Below are 22499 nucleotides of genomic sequence, written 5' to 3'. Positions count from 1 at the left end.
TTTCTTAAGAAATGTTCACATATCAATGTCAAATCTTTTTTTTTATTTATCTCTGGAAAAGAAAGTGATGTAATTGCAGGTAAACAACAAATATTTTCCTTGTTTTACTCATGAAACAAAAGATATCCACAAAAATGTGTATTCTAACTGAGGAATAAATTAGGACACCCCCCTACATATCCTCCCACTTAATGTGGCTCAAATCACATACAGGTGCACATGATTAGAATATTGTTATTCTGCATTTTGAAAGAGGTTTGCCCTACTTAAACATCAGCCATTTAGTTTCTTGTGCTTATGACTGCTGTGGTGAGAGTGAATACCATGGGTGAGATCAAAAGAGCTGTCTGAAGCCTTCAGAAAGAATATTGTAGCAGCTTATAAGTCTGGTAAGGGATTTAAAAAGATCTTGAAGGAATTTGACATTAGCCATTCAATGGTCCGGAAAAAGTGTACAAGTGGAGGACTTTCCAAACAACTGCTAACTTGCCCAGGTCTGGCCATCCAAGCATGTTGACTTCCAGAGCAGACCACAAAATGCTAAAAGAAGTCTCCAAAAGCTCTAAAATGTCATTATGAGACCTACAGCAAGCGCTTGCTACTGTTGATGTGAAAGTCCATGCCTCTACAATCAGAAAGAGACTGCACAAATTTAACTTGCATGGGAGGTGTGCAAGGAGGAAACCTTTGCTCTCTAAGAGAAACATCAAGGTCAGACTGAAGTTTGCTAGAGAACGTAGACAAACACCAGAATTTCTGGAATATTGTTCTATGAACAGATGAGTCTAAAATTAAATTATTTGGACACCAGAAAAGAGGACATGTTTGGTGTACACGAAATACAGCAATCCAGGAAAAGAACCTCATATCAACTGAGAATCATAGAGGTGGAAGTGTCAAGGTTTGGGGATGCTTTGCTGCAGGAGGACCTGGCCAGCTCACCATTATAGAATCCACCATTGATTCTACCGTGTATCAGAGGGTGCTTGAGGAACATGTGATAACTATCTGTAAGAAAATTAAAGCTTAAGCGGAACTGGACCCTGTAACACGACAATGACCCAAAACATACCAGTAAATCCACCAAGGACTGGCTAGAAACTAAGAAATAGAGAGTCCTAGAGTGGCTGAGTCAAAGCCTGATCTTAATCCCATTGAGATGCTGTGGGGTGATTTGAAACAGGCTGTACATGCAAGAAACCCCACTAACATCTCACAGCTGAAAGAATTCTGCATTGAGGAGTAGGCCAAACTTTCCTCAGCCTGATGTCAGAGACTGGTAGATGGCTACAAGAAGCGTCTCACTGAACTTATTTCAGCCAAAAGGAATAACACTAGGTATTAGGGTGTAGGGTGTCCTCATTTATTCCTCAGTTAGAATACACATTTTTTTGGATATCTTTTGTTTCATGAGTAAATCAAGGAAATTTTTGTTGTTTACCTGCAATTACCTCACTTTCTTATCCAAAGATAAATATATTAAAAAAAAAAATTTGACATTGATATGTGAATATTTCTTAAGAAAGAATTGAATATTTCATGGAGTGCCCTAATTTTTTCACATGACTGTTTTTGCCACAAACATAATACTTCCATATTACATACAGTGCTAGAATTATGCAGAACCAAAGACTTTATTAACTAAAGGGTAACGGGTCATGGACTTGATATACTGCTTTTCTGTGGTACAACCAAAGCAGTCTACATATTCTGTGTACAGACGTTCTCTGTCGCCACTGAGCTCACAATCTGTTTTTGTACTTAGGGCAATAGAGGGTTAAACATGAGAGATAGTAATGAAACTCTTACACATTTAAGTAGGTTTATAGCATTTGGCTATGTCTTTTAGTTCCATTTTTTTAATATGGACTTGAAATTTTGACTTAACTAATTTGACATAACTTCTTTTATGAGTTCAGTAAGGCCATTATTGTATACTAGCTTTATAGCCCGTTACATTAATGGGTGCTAGAATATATGTGTGTGTGTCTGTCTTTATTTCTTTCTCTCTCTGTCTCCTTAGCCGCTTTCTGTATTTCTGTCTTTCTTTTGGCTGTCCACCACCACCCCTTGGTGCTTCACCTGTCCATTTTCCCTTCCATTTACCTCCCCTGTGTCCACCACCATCCCTTCACTGCTCCCCTTATCCAGCAGCAGCCCTTCTCCCTCTGTTTTAACTCCCCCCTGTCTATCAGCACCTCTTCCTGCTACCCCTGTCCAGCAGTAGGCCTCCCTTCCTTTTCCCCCCCCCTGTCCATCTGCACCTCTTCCTGATCCCCCTGCCCAGCAGTAGGCATCCCTTCCTTTTTTCTCCCCCTGTCCATCAGCACCTCTTCCTGCTACCCCTGTCCAGCAGTAGGCCTCCCTTCGTTCCCCTTCCCTGTCCATCAGCACCTCTTTCTGCTCCCCCTGTCCAGCAGTAGTCCTCCCTTCCTTCCCCCCCTGTCCATCAGCACCTCTTCCTGCTCCCCCTGTCCAGCAGTAGGCCTCCCTTCCTTTCCCCCCTGTCCATCAGCACCTCTTCCTGCTCCCCCTGTCCAGCAGTAGGCCTCCCTTTCCCCCTCCACCAGACCAGAATCTCCCCTCTGTCTATCCCCCCAACAGTCCAGCATCTCCTTTCTCTCTATCTCCCATCAATCCAGCATCTCCCCTCTGTCTCCTCCTGTCAGCCGCTGCCGTTCGCCATCTCGTCGAGCCGCTTCCGACAGGTGGGGTCCAGCTCCAGCGTGTCGCTTGCACACAGCAGCGGGAGCAGCACCACCAGCAGCAGCGCTGCCATCGCCGCTTACGGACACTGCGGGAGCCTCCGCGTCTGCACATCACCCTGGCACGGGTAGGCGAGCGGCAGTTGATTGCAGAGCGCGTGATGCCAGCTTTTCAGCCCTTCTCGAGGGGGCGGGACAGGCTGGTGAGGAGCTTTGGGGGCTGCTGCTGTTAGTCCCGGCACAGATGGAGCAGCCGAGCTGAGCTGGCGGCAGAGCCCTCGTGTGTGTCCCCCCTCCCCGGTGCCAGCGCCGCTCTCCCTCTCAGCGGGCTGGGCCGGACCACGGCTTCTTCACTCCGGAGCTCGGAAGTGGGGCGGTGAGCGGGCGCAGGGTGATCGGGGCCATGCTGCCAGCAGGACAGCCCCAGCCCTCTCCCTCCTCCCCTCGCGGGGCGCACATGCGCACTCTGGCCATGGCACATCCCAACAGATCAGATCTCAGGGAACACGCGGCAAGAGTGCGCATGCGCGCTTAGCATATTATTATTATAGATAGTTGACTAAGTGTGAATTCTTGCAGAGAGATAAAGTAAATGCACAGGCTTATTTAAATTTATTTCAGGGAGAATTTTAACAAACTTTTTCATATGAAAATTCAATGATGTTGGTATTGAAGCTTAATATTGGTTTTAAAGCTTAATATTTACTCAGTTTCAATGACTTTTAAGGGTTCTGGTGGACAAGAACACTGTCATGACAGTTGGTTTCCGGGAAATAACTTGGTGTGTAACATGCGCCACCTTATTAACTACGTTAGAGTGAGGGTACCAGAGACTGCCCCAGAAGTGAAGCGAGAACCTCCTGCAAGTACTAGTTCTGACAGTTCAGCTTCTGCACAAGTAAGTTAGAAGGTGCCACACCTTTGTGGTTAATCTGCTCATAATGCTGTTTTTTAAGCCTGTGCTTTAATCTCTTAAATGTTTATTAAAACATTTCATATACTGTTTAGCTAAATAAAAGCCAAAGCAGTTTACAAATTTACATGCTAAATTAAAATAGAAAAAACTGAATTTTGTGTTATGAAAATGAATAAATGTCTTTCATAGGAATCCAGATGTTAAAAACTCTGGAAGATGATAGGATAACTTTTAAATATTTTCTCTGCTATTTTCTAGTTGTATTCTTCATTCATCTACTTTTTCCCCCCAACTTACCAGAACCCAAGACGATCTACAGCTCTCCAAAGAGAGGTAGATTTATATTATGTTTCTGCATTTAATACCCTTCACTGTCATTCAGATTTTAATTTCTGAAGTTTGATTTTCAAGATGAATTACACAATAATTAAGCACCAAAATAATGTACATCTTCTGCAACTGTTAGAATTCCCAGCATCACCAATTCCCCAGGGGCCAATATCAATCTTTAGAGAGATTGATCATCAAGCAAATAAAACAAATTTCATCTCTTTAAAGAGCATAGAATTCACTTTTCTCCCTGTAGTTCTTGTAGAGGAGCATTCCATAATTCAGATGCTACCACTGAAAGTATTTTGGCCTACTATCCCACTTTCTTATGTTATTTTAAGTGATGAAATACTTAACAAAGTAGCTTAAGAAAACCAAAGACATCACATGCTAATATTGGTAGTATTGGAGTGATTTATCAAGCAACAGTTCATTTAAAGCCGTCTGCATAGCCAACAAAGATGACCACAGAAGACAAGTCAGATATTGACCATATTGGACATGTAATTTTCATATCTGAGCTCCCAACCTCAAAATTTCCTAGTCCCACTCTTTTTTCTTGAAGCTGACATATGTTTTAATTTTCCCTTTTGAAGTACCGCCTTTGCTGCCTCACAATATAACTCCTGGTTATGCACATGCTCTCTATAGCGAACCAGATAGCCCATTTTTGTAGAATATGGTCTTTATAATGAGGATCCCAATACAAGCGGAGTGGTGGTGTGGAAATTCCAATGATAGATTCCCCCCCTTCAATCCAACATACATTCTATCAAAGCATGATCTGATATACTATGCAATCTGATTTCTGCTTTTTTCATTTTGGAAAACAAGAAGAAATCAACTAATAATCTATTCTGAATTGCACTTGGGTGAGATGTGTAAAGTCCCATTCACCAGGGTATAACACCTACCATACATCCACCAAATCCAAGGTATCGCAGAACATAGTCATCCCTTTTGAGGATCTGGCACCTTGAGAGGAGCTTGGAGAGGATCTGTCTAAGGCAGTGGTTCTTAACCTGGGTTTGACCGAACCCCAGGGGTTCGGTGAGTCAGTCTCGCGGGTTCGGCGGAGGTCAAAACACACCTCTGACTCATATAGCGCTTCGGTCACGTTCAATCATCTATCAGTTATTCAGTGATTTTGATCAAGACTGATCGTGTACTCGGTTTCTTGATCTATCAATCTGTAACTAACGCCTTATATACATCAATCAATTCCTGATCAAAATTTGTGATTTAACTGATAGATGATTGAACATGACCGAAGCGCTTATGATTCGTGATGATTCGCCCCGCTTGTCCATAATTGGCTGCAGGTGATCACGCAACATCGCTTGGCCTATCTGTGCTGCAGGGGATTTGATGCGCACAGTAGTCGAATTGTAACTGTTGTGATGGTACGTGGTGTGATACCTATCTTAATATTTTAATCCCTTACTAACTATGTCGAGCAAAATACGAAAGTGGTTGGACGAATATGTACAATATGGATTCACATGTATAACGGAACGTGATGGGAGTCAGTGTCCTAATTGCATGATTTGCAATGCCAAGTTGAGTAATTCTAGTTTAGCACCGGCAAAACTAAGGGAACACTTCCTTAAGCTGCATGGAGATGGAAAATACAAGAATACAAAGCTCGCTGAATTCAAGGTAAAGAGAGCAAGATTCGATGAAAAGGCTACTCTGCCTGTTCTCGGCTTTGTACCCATCAACAAACCGATCCTCACAGCATCGTACGAAGTTGCTTACCTGATCGCAAAGCAGGGCAAACCACACACCATTGGTGAAACACTCATAAAACCAGCTGTGTTGAAGATGGCGAATATCATGCTGGGAAAAGCGGCTGAAGTTCAGTTATCTGAAATTCCTCTTTCAAATGACATAATCAGCAACAGAATAGAGGACATGAGCAAAGACATCTTGGCTCAAGTGGTTGCAGATCTGATTTCAAGCCTGGCAAAATTGAGCCTTCAACTCGACGAGACCACAGACGTTTCCAATCTAAGCCAGCTTGCAGTATTCGTGCGCTATGTGAAAGACGACGTGATAAAGGAAGATTTTTTATTTTGTAAGCCTCTTACAACAACAACTAAGGCAACTGATGTGAAGAAACTTGTGGATGACTTCTTCAAAGACAACAATCTTTCATGGGATATGGTTTCTGCAGTTTGTTCGGACGGAGCTCCAGCCATGCTCGGAAGAAAGTCCGGTTTTGGTGCGCTAGTGAATGCCGATGCACCACACATCATTGTTACACATTGCATTCTGCACAGGCATGCGTTGGCAACAAAAACCTTGCCTCCAAAACTGGCAGAAGTTTTAAAAATTGTTGTGGAATGCGTGAACTATGTGCGAAATAATGCTCTGAAGCACCGCATCTTCAAGGAGCTGTGTAAAGAAATGGGATCTGAATTCGAGGTACTTCTGTACCATTCTAACGTTCGGTGGTTATCCCGGGAACAGGTGCTGAATCGTGTTTTTGCCATGCTTGTGGAATTAGCTCTGTTTTTGCAAGAGCAGCAACATTGTCATGCAGATTGCTTCAAAAATTCTGAGTTCATTCTCATTTTAGCGTACATGGCTGATATCTTTGCAGCTCTCAATCATCTCAATAAGCAGATGCAGGGTGGTGAAGTCAACATCATCGAAGCGGAAGAAAACCTGAAAGCTTTTCCAAAAAAGCTACCATTATGGAAACGATGAACAGAAAACGATAACTTCGCAAACTTTCCCCTGCTAGACAACTGTGTAAGTAAGATCGAAGATGTATCTGGAATCGGAGACATTTCTGTACCCGTGGAACTGAAGCAAACTATTGCCACGCACTTAGATGAGCTTGCAAAGTCTCTCGACGGATACTTCCCTACAAGAGAGTCATATCCTGCATGGGTGAGACAGCCGTTCATGTTTAGTGTTGAGACAACAGATGTCAATGATGAATACCTCAATGAAATCATTGAAATTCAGCAGAGCCAGGTTCAACAGCAACTCTTCAGAACAACAACGCTCTCAACGTTTTGGTGTCAACAATTGATAATGTACCCTGTTATTGCTAAGAAAGCTCTGGAAATTTTCATACCAGAATTGACGGGGGGAGGGGGGAAGGCTGGTCGGCCAAGTGCTACTGCATCCTGTTTATCGCGTCAGGAAGCAGGTAGAACGCGAAGGCAAACGTAAGTCTATCACGGAGCCCGGGATGGGCTCCATGATCAACTTGCATTGCCTTTGCAATCTACTGGTTGATCGTGATCGACCTTTTGGGCACCCCTGCTCTATGCTGTTGAGCAGAATCCTTAATTACACTTTCTATATGTCTTTGTATCTTCAACAACTTGTTAAATGGTTGACTGATTTTGAGCAATACATTCCTTCAGAGCAAACTGTTCATACTCTGACACAGACTGCGACGTATCCTCCAAGATCACACTCTGATGCTTTTCAACTGTCTTCCAGAATGTCAGCAGCTATGAGATGCCTAGCTTGGCTCAAACTCTCTGATAAGACCTCAATCTGCAAAATAGATTGACCAAATATCCCATGCCTGGGGAAAAGAGCTTTTTGGTGAGCCCATCAAGGTTGCTGAATAAAAATTAGCTCAACATGAGCAGACTTGGAATACTTTAAATAGAGCACAGTCTAAGTCTTTCTTCGAGAAGATCTACTAAATAACTTCCTTCACATCGGAGACATATTCCTTTGGTTTCTGGGCAGCCACAACAATAGCAGCAAATTTGCTAGCGGCCTTGGACTGATTCAGGGGCAATTCAACAGGAGAAGTTGTTCAACTCTGCCTAATTCTTCCAGCTCAATTGGAGCTTGCTGTCGCTATATCATCAATGTTGGTCTCTCATATCAACTGACCTATGATGTCTCACAATTTTTATGGAAGGTTATCTTTTTATTTATAGCATGCCTGCCTACTTTAAAAAAAACCAAACAAGCCCTCAGTTGTCCGTGACACAGACTCCATTTCGAGTTTGATTTTCAGTAGCATTTATATTTCATATTTCCTATGAACTTCGCTGTTCAGGCTTCTATTGTGGAAAATCCACCATGGACATAGAGCCTGTAAGGTGGGTTTTTTTTTCCTATTGCCTGGACTCCATTCCACTAAGAGGGGAATCTGACATGGGTGTAGAGTCTATAAAGTTGGCTTCCTCCAAATCTATTTCAGCATGCATTGCTCAGGCTGCAACTACTTTAGGATTCTACCATGGAGTGTAGAACCTATACGGTGATTTTTTTTTTTTTTCCTGTTGCTTGGATACTTTGATTTAAGGACAATGAGGGATCTGACAGGGGTAGAGCCTGTAAGTATGATTCCCGCCATATCAGATCTTTGCACTGTTTTAATTTCAAAGCAGGATCAACCAGTTTTTCTTTCATAACATGCCTTCTACTGTACCATCAATGTTTATACAGTACCTGCCAGAAGGCATCCATTTACTTCAACTATTTTCCCTACACCTGTTCTCTAAGGAACAATCTCCAAAGAACTTTTTACACCATCTCCTTTTGATTCTAAAAGGCCTGGAGGTTTGGGAGTGGCTATAGGGGAGGAGGAAGCCACTACATCCTTTTTAGAATGTTTTTTGCTCCAGTTTATTTCAGCCATAGTCTCTGGACTGATGGTTTCTTCTATATACAATATAATCTCGTTATAAAGGACTTCATGGGACCAGGAAAAACAGTCTGTTGTATCCAGAGTTGCATTTTTTAAAACTTTATTTAGGTCAACTTGAAACAACGTACAATAAATGAACAACAGTCACTGCACAAGCATATCAGCAACATCAATAACAAAACTCAGCAAAACATTGGTATGGCATGAAATGATTGCAAAAACCAGAACAATAAAAGATGTTCTAAAGCATTATGTCGTACTGTACTGGAAAGAAAAATAATCTGTCATTTTCTTCTGGGCTGCACTTTGATACTATATCACCAGCACGCCACGCGCCTTGTAGGCGGAGACTGCATGTCTGTTATAGCCAGACAAAACTACAGCTAAAAGCGGCTCTTGGGACCAAATTGGTTGTCCGTTATATCCAAAAGTCTGTTATATGCAAGTCCGCTATATGCGATAATTTTCTGCATGTTTATAAAGGTGCACAGCCGGGACCAGCAGACCTCGTTCGCTATAAACGAGGTTCAGTTATAAGCTAGTCTGTTATAATGAGATTATACTGTAGTCTACAATTAGACACTTATACATTCTGGAGTGAGTATGCGCATTACAACCTGTTCCTACTGGATTTCCCATACAGGTCTCTTACATTTCTTTCAGTTTTGCTTTATGCATACAGATAATTTGGGCGCACTTCATCTCAACTTCTCCTTGTTGCTGAGTTGCTCAAGTTGCACTATACTACTGTATAACTCGGCTGTAGATTCTAGTTCTCAGGCTCTCTTATCAACAGACCGAGAATATTTGACCCTAAGAAAGTACTCGACATACATATTTCACTCACAAATGACCATTTTGTTCCAGAAAATCTTCTCTTCATTGTCTAGTAATGGCGGCCTTTCTCCTGGATGGAATGGATCAATCCCTCTGTGCGTTTCCTGCAATTCCTCTCTTGCTTAATTCGCTAGTTCTGCTTCAGCAGGAATCGGCCTCCAGGCTTCTTGTAGCACCGGGTGGACCAGACAGCTATGATACTTCTTTTTATTCTAGCCATGGACAAAGGAGTTGGAAGTCTGTTTTCACCTTTTAGTGCCTTTTGAGGTGACCTCAGCAGACACTGGGTTTTTTCTCATCCTTCTTTACTTTTTTTGCAACAGCCCTATGAGGAGTAGGGGAGATGGTTTACACTGTTCTAGGCTCTTTATATTATCAAGCCTTTAACCTACTTCATATCTGCCTTCCAGGAATATTTCCTACCCCTCTCCTACTCAGCTCTTGGCTACATTTCAGTCAGAGTTTGCCTTTGGATTATGAGTAATTCTCATGGTCAGGTCAACAAACTCTTCATTCTCTGATTTTCCAACATTGCACAGGTCTTGTCGACCTCCACCAGTCTCTAGTGGGTTGGGATCCTTACCTTGTTCTCTCTACACTGTTGCTCTCTTCTTTTAAGCCTTGTACAGTTTTGCACTGTGATACAGTAGTTTCTCTGTACCCCTCCTTTTTTGTCTGGACAACAGAGGTCAGGAGATGTCATACATCTCATCATTGTGCTTCTATTTTTCTCTTTTAAGCCTCATTCTCACCCTGAAGAAATGGCTCTTCCTACCTTAGACTGTAAAAGAACCTTGGTTTTCTCTTACAAGCAACTACGCTCTACAGAACCTCTTCTCACCGGTTCATCTCCTTTGTTTCTCATGCGTTTGCTTTACCTATCCCTGGAGATCTATTTCCTCATACCTTACAGTCTGCATCTTTTCCCTTGTTTGGGCTATACTGCAATTTGGGACATCTCTGATAGCGTGTACGCTCTCACCCATTCTGGCTTCAGTTGCATTCTTAAGTTCCTCTCCTATAGGTACATCCCGCAATGAAGCTACTTGGTCCTCAGTCTACTCATTCATGCGCCTCTCCTGTCTGGAATCTTTTCCAGAAGGGAGGATCGCTTCTGCCAAGTAGTTTTCTACAAAATTTATTTACTTCATTGGCCAGCTCTCCCTCCATCCTGTTCCAATAAATTAGGGAGTCCCATATGTGAGAATATACTGCCTGCTTGTCCTAGAATACAGTTCAATTACTTACCATAACAGGTGTTATCCGGAGACAGCAGGCAAATATTCTCACAACTCACCCACCTCCCCTGGTTGACTTTTTAGCCTGCTTACAGAACTGAGGTACCATGAGTTGGCATCAGGCGGGAAGGCACTCGTGAAGTTTCTTAAAACTTAAAGTGACAGTACACTTTTCATGCTGTCCATACCAGACTCTGGATGACATCACACATATTTGAGAATATCTGCCTGCTGTCTCTGGATAACACCTGTTATGGTAAGTAACTGTGCTTTTTTGAATGAACTCTCGCTACACCTTTCTTAATATTAAACTGCACCATCTGGTGATCACCTACTTTAACATCAGAAATACTCTCTCTGTTTGTAAACATTAAATCTATTATGGCCCCATCCCAAGTGGGTTGCATTACCAACTGCTGAAACAGATCTCCCTGTAGAGAATCCAGAATCTCCCTATTTCTAGGAGACCCTGTAATAGGATTAACCCAGTCCTGCCCAACTAAAAAATAATCCGGGGCCGAAACGAAGTTGGAAAATGTAGCGAGGGCTGCAAGTAGTGGCCACAGCTCGAGACACCTGTTCTTCCTCAGGGTCTCTCCCCCTCTTCTGCATCTCCCATAGCCCAGCATCTGCCTCATGTCTTTCCCCTTTGGTCCCTCTCTTTCTCTGTCTTTCTTCTGCTTACAACCCTCCCCCCAAATCCGCATCCCCAGCATTTGTTCTCCTTTCTTCCAGGTTTTTCTCTGTTTCTCTCTCTCTCTCTCTCTCTCCTTCCTCCCTCCCTCCCTGATCCAGAATCTTTCCACCTCTCTGCAGTCTCTCTCTTTTCCCTCTATACACCCCCAAGTCCAACATCTGCCCCCCTGTCTTCTGCCTCCACTTTGTTTCAGGTTTCTCCCTCTCTATCTTCCTTCTGCTAATATTTTGAGTCCTCGCACCTTTGATCCAGGTCTTTCTGTCTCTCACTCTTTGTCTTCCCCCTCCCCAGGGCCTAGTATCTCTCAGTTCAGGATGTTTCCCCACTCTATCCCCTCTAGTCCAGCATCTGCCCTGTCTTCCCCCTCTGTTTTGGTTCAAGTCTGCTTTCCCACCCCTCCTCAAGGTCCTTTTCTGTCCTTGCCCCCAGTGTCCAGATCCAGCATCTCTGGCAAACCCCATCCCACCTGGGCCCTCGCAATGGGCAGGGCCTTACCTCCGCTACTTCCTGCACCCAGCAACGACATCTTCCGCGCTGTGACCGCCACCGCCCCTTATTGAGGACCAACGTTTAAACCGTGCCGAGCTCTGCGCTTGCGGAGATGGCGCGGTATACAAACCTAAGGTTTAGTTTAGTTTAGTTTAGTTGCGGTGCCCTGCAGAGCAAGCCTAGCGGGCTGCCGTTGGCCTCTGCAGCTCGTTCCCTCTGCCATGGTCCCGTCCCTCCTCTGACGTAAGGGGCGAAACCGTGGCAGAGGGAATGTGCTGCAGAGACTGACGGTGGCTTGCTGGGTTCGCTCTGTTGTAATTCTGCAGACTGTTGTAATTGGCTTTAAAGGTGAGACTAGAGGGGAAGAGCAGGAAAGCGGAGTGAGAACCGTATCGGACTACAGTGAGAACTGTTTTGGGCTGCATGTTGTGCAGGGCTGGATTAACCCAATCAACATCTGGCATATTAAAATCACCTATTATTAATACTTCCCCTTTTACAGCTATATTTTGAATATCTTCAATTAAATCTCTGTCCACTTCTGCTTGTGAAGGAGACCTGTATATTACAACAATGCAAATACATTTCGATTCCATCTTTCAAGACTGATCTATAGTACCTCTTCCTTGTCCTGTAGATCCTGCCATTTTGTGGCTTTAATATGATCTTTAACATATGTCATAAGAATAGCCTTACTGGGTCAGACCAATAGTCCATCAAGCACAGTAGCCCGTTCTCACGGTGGCCAATCCAGGCCACTAATACCTGGCCAAAACCCAAGGTGTAGCAATATTCCATGCTACTAATACAGGGCAAGCAGTGGTTTCCCCCATGTCTTTCTCAATAACAGACTATGGACTTTTCCTCCAGGAACTTGTCCAAACCTTTCTTAAAACCAGTTACGCTATCCGCTCTTACCACATCCTCTGGCAACGCGTTCCAGAGCTTCACTATTCTCTGAGTGAAAAAATATTTCATCCTATTAGTTTTAAAAGTATTTCCCTTTAATTTCGAATGTCCCCTAGTCTTTGTAATTTTTGATAGAGTGAAAAATCGATCCACTTGTACCCGTTCTACTCCACTCAGGATTTTGTAGACTTCAATCATATCTCCCCCTCAGCTGCCTCTTTTCCAAGCTGAAGAGTCCTAACCATTTTAGTCTTTCCTCATATGGGTTCCATCCCCTTTACCATCTTGGTAGCTCGTCTTTGAACCTTTTCTAGTGCCACTATATCTTTCTTGAGATAAGGAGACCAGAATTGAACGCAATACTCCAGGTGAGGTTGCACCATGGAGTAATACAGGGGCATTATGACATTCTCAGTCTTGCCAACCATCCCTTTTTTAATAATTCCCAGCATCCTGTTTGCTTTTTTGGCCGCCGCCATACATTGTGTGGAAGGTTTCATCTTATTGTCTACAATGATATACAGATCCTTTTCTTGGGCGCTAACCCCCAAGGTGGACCCTAGCATCCGGTAACTGTGATTCATGCTATTCTTCCCAATGTGTATCACTTTGCATTTGTCCACATTAAATTTCATCTGCCATTTGGACGCCCAGCCTTCCAATTTCCTAAGGTCTGCCTGCTATTTTTCACAATCCGCATGCGTTTCAACAACTTTTAACAGTTTAGTGTCATCTGCAAATTTAATCACCTCATTCGTCATTCCTGAACGGGTTATATCCCAATACAACTATAATTCCAGGTATGATTCTCCATGAACCACATCTCCATGATTGCCATTAAATCCAAATCGGCCTCTTGATCCAAAACCTTATTTCTCACACTATAGGTTTTAGTTTATACTGCTTTCCAGACATTGCCCCTTTTTCCCATGTGTGGAGTTATTTAATGATTCACTTACTTGAGGGCTTATATGAGGCCTCGTACTTACAGGGGGGAGGGGAGGCTTTGATCTCCCAGCTCCAACAATTTTAGTTTAAAGCCTTCTTCAGTAGATTAGGCAGTCTGCTGCTGAAGACATTTATTCCCTTTTTTGATAGATATACATCATCTCTGTACAGCAGATCATGTTGATTGTAGTGAACAGAGATTTACTTTCTTTATGCACATTGCTTTATTTGAAGTGGATAGTGACCTTGCCTTGTTTTGGCCCTGCCTCACAAATGACACTTAGCAGTGAAAATTGCAGAGGGGCTGTTGCATTCCTCCAATGACTGGCTTTTTGTTAAGACCCAGGTGCACTTTTATAGAAATGTCAATGTCCTTGTTTGGCCTTTGGCTCTTCTGGTGAATACTTTTTTAACCTGTGACATTCCTCTGGCTATGGCCTCGTGTCCACTCTTGCAGGTATGTCATTGACCAGTGCTCCTCCTTAAAGTCTAATGTTTATATTGTAGTATGCAGAGGTGTCAAGCTCCTTGCACCGTCCACCCAGAGGGTTAGGCCGAGTGTCCGTTCACTGCCTATCGGGAAATAGGCCGAGTGTCTGTTCCATCAGAGCTCTTATGCTCCATGAGGGTTTTGGGCTTACCAAGGGTTAGGCACTAGGCCCACATTCCTCCCCTCCTCCTGATGGGAGTCCATTAATGAATCCCGCCATCAGTTCAGGGTGAGGTCCCTCATGACCCCTCAAAATGTCCCACCAAAGTTTGAGGGGTCCAACCCAGCGCTCCTCTCCCCATAAGGAGTCCAGTTTAAGTTTCTAGGAGTCTCTTTTCTTTACCGATTACCACTTCCAGTCTGCCACTCGGTTCTTATGCAAATTAGGATGCAAATTAGTTATTCAAGTCCAATGGCCAGGTCATTCAGTCTGTACTATTGGACAACAGTGTACTCCGGAGTAATAGGGGTAACTGGTTCCTAACACCACCCACCTAGTCTTCCACTATGACTAGAACCACCCCAATTAGGAACTAGCTGTATCCAGCTATTCCCTCTTTACCCCTGGCTTGTCGCTTGCCCCTGGGCACTCTGGGTAGGGGTCTTTCTGAGGTAGGCCTGCCCTCGTGACGGCATTCTCTCATGTGATGGGACATACAGCCCATCACGAGAGGTAACAACATAAAAATCACTTAGAAAATAGCCATTCTGGACTCATTTCAAATAGGATTAACTGCACTTAATGTCCCTCTGATTAATTGCTGCCTTATTTAAAAGAAGGTTGGCAAAGTGATTATAAATTTTATTAGATAACAAAAATACTTAAGACATCTGGCATGCAAGTTATAAAAAATAATTACAATTATACTAATGATTATTCACAAATATATTTCTAAAATGCTAAATACAAGTAATATGTACAAACTAACTTTATATGTTACTTAGAGAAAATTTCCTTATAAGAGGTTCTAAAACAGCAACTATATCTCGAGCTAAATCAATACATGTCCCAGAATTAACCAACCCTTGGCAAAGAAAATACCAGTGACTAACCCCAGAACTGAAGGCGATTTCTCATCCTTACCCTTTCTCCAGTTGTTCAGACAGCATTAATAACATGGGTAGAAATCTTCAAGCTTCAAATGCGATTGTGATCCTTTGAAAGGACAATGATGGAACACTCCTACAGTCCCCCCCTTAAAGGAGAAATAACTACAATGGAATTTATATTGCCTTCAACCTAACAAAAATACAAAGGAAAATATAAATCGGGGCATATGTTTAAGCCTAAAATCAAACTCTTTATAATATAAATCAGTGGAGTTCAGAAGTAAAATTAAACTTCAGTAAATCATGGTCACGGTCTAATAAGTGCATTAATGAACCCAAAGCAATCAAAAATGATAGTTAACAACTGATAAAGTGTTATAATAATGTCTTAACACATGTAACAAGAATCAAAACTAAATACAAGACTATTTAATGCATGCCATAGCAGAAGTTAGTTAATGACAATCTATTGCAAATTCAACCGAGTAGAAGATTACTCTGGCATATTACAGCTGATAGAAGCAGTTTCTTGTTCTCTTTCCTGTGTAGCTTTTGGTTAAGCTGCTAGATTCCAATACTTCTATGCCAGAGTTACCTTTTTTGGGTTAATTTTCTTGTTTTTTTTTCTAAGAGTTTTATTCTGTCACCAATTATGTCCATTTTTACCTAAGCAGACCTGTGTTCAGGCTTCAGATCACAGTTTGGTTCAAAGATATCACAGTTGGACTTACTCCTGCTCTCCTAGCATATTCTATGCCTGGAATGTATAGTCAGGTATCTCCCTCAACAGTGACAGGATGTCTAGGCATAAGTACATATATTTTATAAAGACAATGTACACAAACATTTACATCTGCTCCAAGGCAGGTATAATTGTGTGCATTTATTTACTGGAAAGAATAAGCACGTGTATGTTTTAGTATGTGCATAGGTGCCACTTCAACTCTATCCCACCTATTTTCCATCCCTATATATATTAGGGGCAATTAGATAAAGAGTGCCAAAAGTTATGTGTAAAGTTGCAGAACACTGGGTGCTAATTCTATATCAGCATCTGGGTCACCAGATTTGGTTATAGAATACTAGCCTAAGTTGTCATAGTATGCACCAAAATTTAGGCATGTCCACGTAAGCCATGTAAATAGTGAGTTTAAATGCACACATCTAAATGTGGTACTTGGCATGCAACTTTGTTACATGCATAAATGGTGAACATGTCCTTTACCCAGCCATGTGCCTCCCTCTGTGATTGCTCCCTTGCATTTCCATGCTAGATGAGATCCATGCTGAAATTATAGAATACCACTGAGTGTATGTCTAGCACTTATGCCATAACTAAGACTGATACTCATCAGTGCTAATATTTTGTAACTTAAGCACCCAGTTGGTGCCTAACTTTAGGCGATCTATTATAGAATAAGAGAGATATTGTGTAAATCTGGGTTCTGTGTATCTATACACCACTTTGTGCATGTACCTGAGAAAATTTTATAGAAGCCTACTTTAGCAGAGAACAGTGCTTTATGTGCTCATCCTTGATAAAATTGTGCTCAAAGAGTCTAAGGGGAGAAGTTATCAGCATGGGCTACTGTTAAGATGGGGTGTTTTACTGTTAACCCAGTAACTAGGTCTTATTAACTAAAATGGGACCTATGCTATTTTAGCACAAGTTCAGATAAATAGCCCATGTTCATAACTTTCCCCATAAACTGACAAAAAATTAAAACTTGTGATCAGCAGCACTTTAACTCTGGCAGCTGTCCATTTGAGTGTGGCACAGTGGTTAAAGCTACAGCCACAGAAACCTGAAGTTGTGGGTTCAAATCCACGCTACTCCTTGTGACCCTGGACAAGTCACTTAGTCCCTCCATTGACCCAGGTACATTAGATAGATTGTGAGCCCATCGGGACAAACAGGGAAAAATGCTTAAGTACTTGAATAAATTAATATAAACCATTTGAGCTCCCTTGGGAGAACGGTATAGAAAATTGAATACATAAATAAATTATCTTAACACTCCCCCCAAGAATCTAAATGGAGAGCAAATGCATTAATTTGCCTTAAGATATTATGAGATTCATTTTCAAAGCACTTAGGTGCACAAAGTATCATGGAAACCTGTTGTTAAATCATAAAAGGATTGTGAAAAATTGCAAGAAGAGCTTGTGAGACTGAGAGACTAGGTGACTGGGTGTCAAAATGGCAAATGACATTTCATGTGAGCAAGTGCAAAGTGGGTGCATATGGGAAAGAGGAACCAGAACTTATAGATCTTTCATGTTTACATAGAAATTGTCCCGCTACTATGAGGAATGAGTTCATCTAGTCACTAACTAGACAGGCTTCCTGCTAACCTAGCATTTAGCCTCTTCTGAGTATCGCTATGTCCCACTATTGTATGAAGAATGTGTCTACCTTACCGCTATCCACTATTATGTATGTCAACTTGTAACCTTGTAGCTAACCTTTATTATGTATGTAAACTTGTAACCTGTTCTGGGCTCTTTCGGGAGGACGGGCTAGAAAATTGAATGAATAAATAAATACATATTGCTATGTGATGCAGGGTTCCACGTTAGGAGTCACTGCCCATAGAAAAAGATCTAGGTGTCATCGTTGAAACCCTCAGCTCATTGTGTGGCGGTGGCTAAGAAAACAAATAGAATGATAGGAATTAGGAAAGGAATGAAAAACAGATGAAAATGTTATTGCCCTGTGGTATGGCCACACCTTGAATTCTCTGTACAATTTTGGTCGTTGCATCTCAAAAATGATATAGTGGAATTAGAAAAGGTACAGAGAAGGGTAATGAAAATGATAAAAGCAATGGAACAATTTCCCTATGAGGAAGGGCTCTTCAGTCTGGAGATGAGACAGCTTAGGGGAGATGATAGACGCCCATAAAATTCTGAGTAGAGTTGAACGAGTAGATGTGAATTGCTTGTTTACTCTTTCCATAAATACTAGGACTAGGGGGCATGCGATGAAACTACTAGGTAGTAGATTTAAAACAAACTGGAGAAAATATTTCTTCATTCAGTGGGTAATTAAACTGTGGAATTCATTGCTAGAAAATGTAGTGAAAGCAGTTTGCTTAGCAGGGTTTAAAAAATGTTAATTTCCTAAAAGAGAAGTTGATAAGCCATTATTAATATGGCTTGGGAAAATCCACTGCTTATTCCTGGGACAAGCAGCATAAAATGTATTTTTCTCCTTGAGATCTTGCTAGGCACTTGTGACCTGGGTTGGCCACTTTTGGAAAAAAGATACTGGGTTTGATGGACCTTCGATCTGTCCCAATAGGGCAAATCTTATGTTCTTATGTAGCCTATGGTACTTTGAGTGTCTAAGTGTTTTGAAAATAAGCTTCTTTGTCACTTAAATTTGGAGGCGATAAGAGTTGTCAAAGATAATTTTTTTTTTCCAAAGAATGTTATGATGTGGTGGCTGCTCTTCTTTTTTTTTCCTTTTTTGTTTTTTACCAGCAACCTGTTTGTTTTATATATAATTTAATTTAAAGCACACAAATATTGCCTTCAGTTAAGGGTATTAAATGTTTTCTTTGCTGGCTGTTGATTGAAGCAAAAAATGGGCTGATTTTATGGACATCTTGTGCTGCTGTTATTGTAGATACTAACAACTTAAACTATTGGGCTGACTTTTTCAAATCTGATTAAATTCAAATTAATCTTTGCTCATCTTTGGAATGCTTTTCTCAAATGACAGACTAGCTTGTTATTTTGCAGAGACCAAGTTAATCTTTCATTTTGTAATGTTAGAGTTTATGCTCCAGAACATAGAAATGCAAGTTTGTATGCTTTTGCTTTAGATAATTTATTGAAATTAGACACACTTTAAAAATCTTTAGTAATGCAGTTTTTATTATGTTTAATGTTAAGTATCAAATCTTTTAAGATTTATTGCTGACTTTATTGCCTGCCCTTTGTTTGAAGTCTAATGAGAAGTATTTTCTGTTAAGTATGCATAATTTTCTTCAGTTGTGTTTATAGAGCAGTTCTAGTAAAGTGAGATTCTACTAATCACTATGGGTTTGGCTATACAGATTTGATGTTCATCCATTCTGCATGATTTATGTATTAACTAGACAATACAAGATCTTTATGGTAATCCAAAAACAATAGGAAAAAAAAACCCTGTTTAATTCCTCTCTTCTAAACTTTCACATTTTCTTGGAGCAGGCATGTTGGCAAGTGTTTTTTATAGTAACAACTGTTCGTCATATTTGGTGATAAGATGCTTTTTTGTCCTAAAATGCTTCTCTTAACAAGACCATTCCAGGTAGATGGGAAAGATCCTTCAGCAATGTTGAAAGAGCACAAAGAAAGTTAATATTTTAGGAGTAATGCATTTGGGGGTTAATAATCGTGGAGTGTGTACCAGATTAATAATCGTGGAGTGTGTACCAGAACACGAATGAAGTTTCTATAAATCTGCTGTACTAATTTTGTGTGTGTTCAGAAGAAGGAAGGTTTCAGCAGTATTGCTGATGATCCATGATGTGGATCCTTTTCTGTAGAAATAACATAGTAGATGATGGCAAATAAAGACCCGAATGGTCCATCCAGTCTGCCCAACTTGATTCAATTTAAATTTTTAAAATTTTTCCTTCTTAACTATTTCTGGGCAAGAATCCAAAGCTCTATCTGGTACTGTGCTTGGGTTCCAACTGCCGAAATCTCCGTCAAAACCGACTCCATCCCATCTATACCCTCCCAGCCATTGAAGCCCTCCCCAGCCCATCCTCTCCCAAACAGCCATATACAGACAGACACAGACCATGCAAGTCTGCCCAGTACTGGCCTTAGTTCAATATTTAATATTATTTTCTGATTCTAGATCCTCTGTGTTCATCCCACGCTTCTTTGAACTCCATCACCATTTTCCTCTCCACCACCTCTCTCGGGAGCGCATTCCAGGCATCTACCACCCTGTCCATAAAGTAGAATTTCCTAACATTGCTCTTGAATCTACCACCCCTCAAACTCAAATTATGTCCTCTGGTTTTACCATTTTCCTTTCTCTGGAAAAGATTTTGGTCTATGTTAATACCCTTCAAGTATTTGAACGTCTGAATCATATCTCCCCTGTTTCTCCTTTCCTCTAAGGTATACATATCCATGGCTTCGAGTCTCTCCTCATACATTTTCTGGTGCAAGCCTCCTATCGTTTTCGTTGCCCTCCTCTGGATCGCTTCAAGTCTTCTTACGTCCTTCGCCAGATACGGTCTCCAAAACTGAACACAATTCGCCAAGTGGGGCCTCACCAACGACCTGTACAGGGGCATCAACACCTTCTTCATTCTACTGGCTACACCTCTCTTTATACAGCCCAGCATCCTTCTGGCAGCAGCCACCATCTTGTCACACTGTTTTTTCGCCTTTAGATCTTCAGACACTATCACCCCAAGGTCTCTCTCCCTGTCTGTGCATATCAGCTTCTCAGCTCCCAGCATATACAGTTCCTTTCGATTGTTAATCCCCAAATGCATTATTCTGCATTTCTTTGTATTGAATTTTAGTTGCCAGGCATGAGACCATTCCTTTAACTTTTGCAGATCCTTTTTCATATTTTCCACTCCCTCTTTGGTGTCTACTCTGTTACAAATCTTGGTATCATCCGCAAAAAGGCAAACTTTTCCTTCTAAACCTTCAGCAATGTCATTCACAAACATATTGAACAGGATCAGCCCCAGCACCGAACCCTGAGGGACTCCATTACTCATCTTTCCTTCTTCCGAGCGACCACCCTCTGGCGTCTGTCCGACAGCCAGTTTCTAACCCAGTCCACCACTTTAGGTCCTAACTTCAGCCCTTCAAGTTTGTTCAAGAGACTCCTATGAGGAACCGTAACAAAGGCTTTGCTGAAATCTAAGTAAATTACATCTAGCATATGTCCTCGATCCAGCTCTCTAGTCACCCAATTAAAAAATTCAATCAGTTTTGTTTGTCACGATTTACCTTTTGTAAAGCCATGTTGCCTCGGATCCTTTAACCCAGTAGATTCAAGGAAGTACACTATCCTTTCTTTCAGCAACACTTCCATTATTTTTCCAACAACCGAAGTGAGGCTCACCGGCCTGTAGTTTCCCGCTTCATCCCTGTGACTACTTTTGTGAATAGGGACCACATCCACTCTCTTCCAATCCCCAGGAACCACTCCTGTCTCCAGAGATTTGTTGAACAAGTCTTTAATAGGACCCGCCAGAACCTCTCTGAACTTCCTCAGTATCCTGGGATTGGTCCCATCGCTTTGTCCACCTTCAGTTTTTCAAGTTGCTCATAAATACTCTCCTCCGTAGCGGTGCAGAATTTACTCCATTTTCTCGTGTTACTTTGCCAGACAATCTCGGTCCTTCTCCAGGATTTTCTTCCGTGAACACAGAACAGAAGTATTTGTTTAGCACGTTTGCTTTTTCCTCATCACTCTCCACATATTGGTTCCCAGCATCTTTTAGTTTAGCAATTCCATTTTTCATTTTCCTCCTTTCACTAATATATCTGAAAAAATTTTTATCTCCCTTTTTTACATTGTTAGCCATTTGTTCTTCTGCCTGTGCTTTCGCCAGACGTATCTCTCTCTTAGTCTCAAACTCGCAGCTCACCAGGTACTATTTTGAGGCCCTCGGTATGTTTATCATAATCACAGAAATAAAATAAAACAGTTTCTTGATCATATGTCTAATTAGCTGTAAATTACAATATTATTATTAAGACTTAGCCCAAAGGAAAGATTTATAAACTACTAGCTGATGCCCCGGCGTTGCACGGGCATTTAATTATAGCAATAACACTCTAAATGGATTCAAATAAAGATACTTTATAGTGGTGAATGGAATTATTTTTTTACAGCTTAATAAAAAGTACAATATTCAAATTATAATGTGAAATATTTGACAAAATGAATACAATACAACTAACGCAAAACGTGATTATAAACAACATTTTTAGTTTCACCTCCTGGAGCAAGAACATATAAATTCTTGGGTGAACCCAGCCTTGAGCAAGCAACATAGAGTTGTGGGCCGCGAGACCCCCAGAACATATCACCCTAGGTAGTGAGGGATCTGCATACCAAGTTTCGTTCAAATCGGTCAAGCCGTTTTTGAATTACTGTGAGAATGGCAGCTTTTTACATTTTTTCCATTGACATGAATGGGTGAAATCTGATTTTCTGTTTGTAGCTCCGCCCATGTGTGCAGGCGGGACGCGAGACCCCCAGAACATATCACCCCAGGT

At 41.6% G+C, this 22499-nt stretch overlaps 1 protein-coding gene across 8 annotated transcripts in view; it reads left to right on the top strand.

Annotated features, from left to right (window-relative positions):
• Positions 1 to 22499, top strand: part of UBR3 (ubiquitin protein ligase E3 component n-recognin 3) — a 533613-nt gene that overhangs the window by 307659 nt on the left and 203455 nt on the right. For 4 of the 8 annotated variants that reach the window (XM_033944451.1, XM_033944455.1, XM_033944452.1 and 1 more), the window contains exons 22-23: positions 3433 to 3603; positions 3880 to 3954. The exons of 1 other annotated variant lie outside the window; for it this stretch is intronic. In XM_033944451.1, the coding sequence (XP_033800342.1) occupies positions 3433 to 3603; positions 3880 to 3954 (246 nt within the window). The remainder of the gene's footprint in view (positions 1 to 3432; positions 3604 to 3879; positions 3955 to 22499) is intronic. 3 more of the 8 variants (XM_033944457.1, XM_033944456.1, XM_033944453.1) reach the window with 2 other exon arrangements.

The sequence above is a fragment of the Geotrypetes seraphini genome, chromosome 5, assembly GCF_902459505.1.
Source record: "Geotrypetes seraphini chromosome 5, aGeoSer1.1, whole genome shotgun sequence".
Taxonomy (NCBI): domain Eukaryota; kingdom Metazoa; phylum Chordata; class Amphibia; order Gymnophiona; family Dermophiidae; genus Geotrypetes; species Geotrypetes seraphini.
The sequence above is the reverse complement of the archived record's forward strand: the minus strand, read 5'-3'. Positions and strand labels throughout refer to the sequence as shown.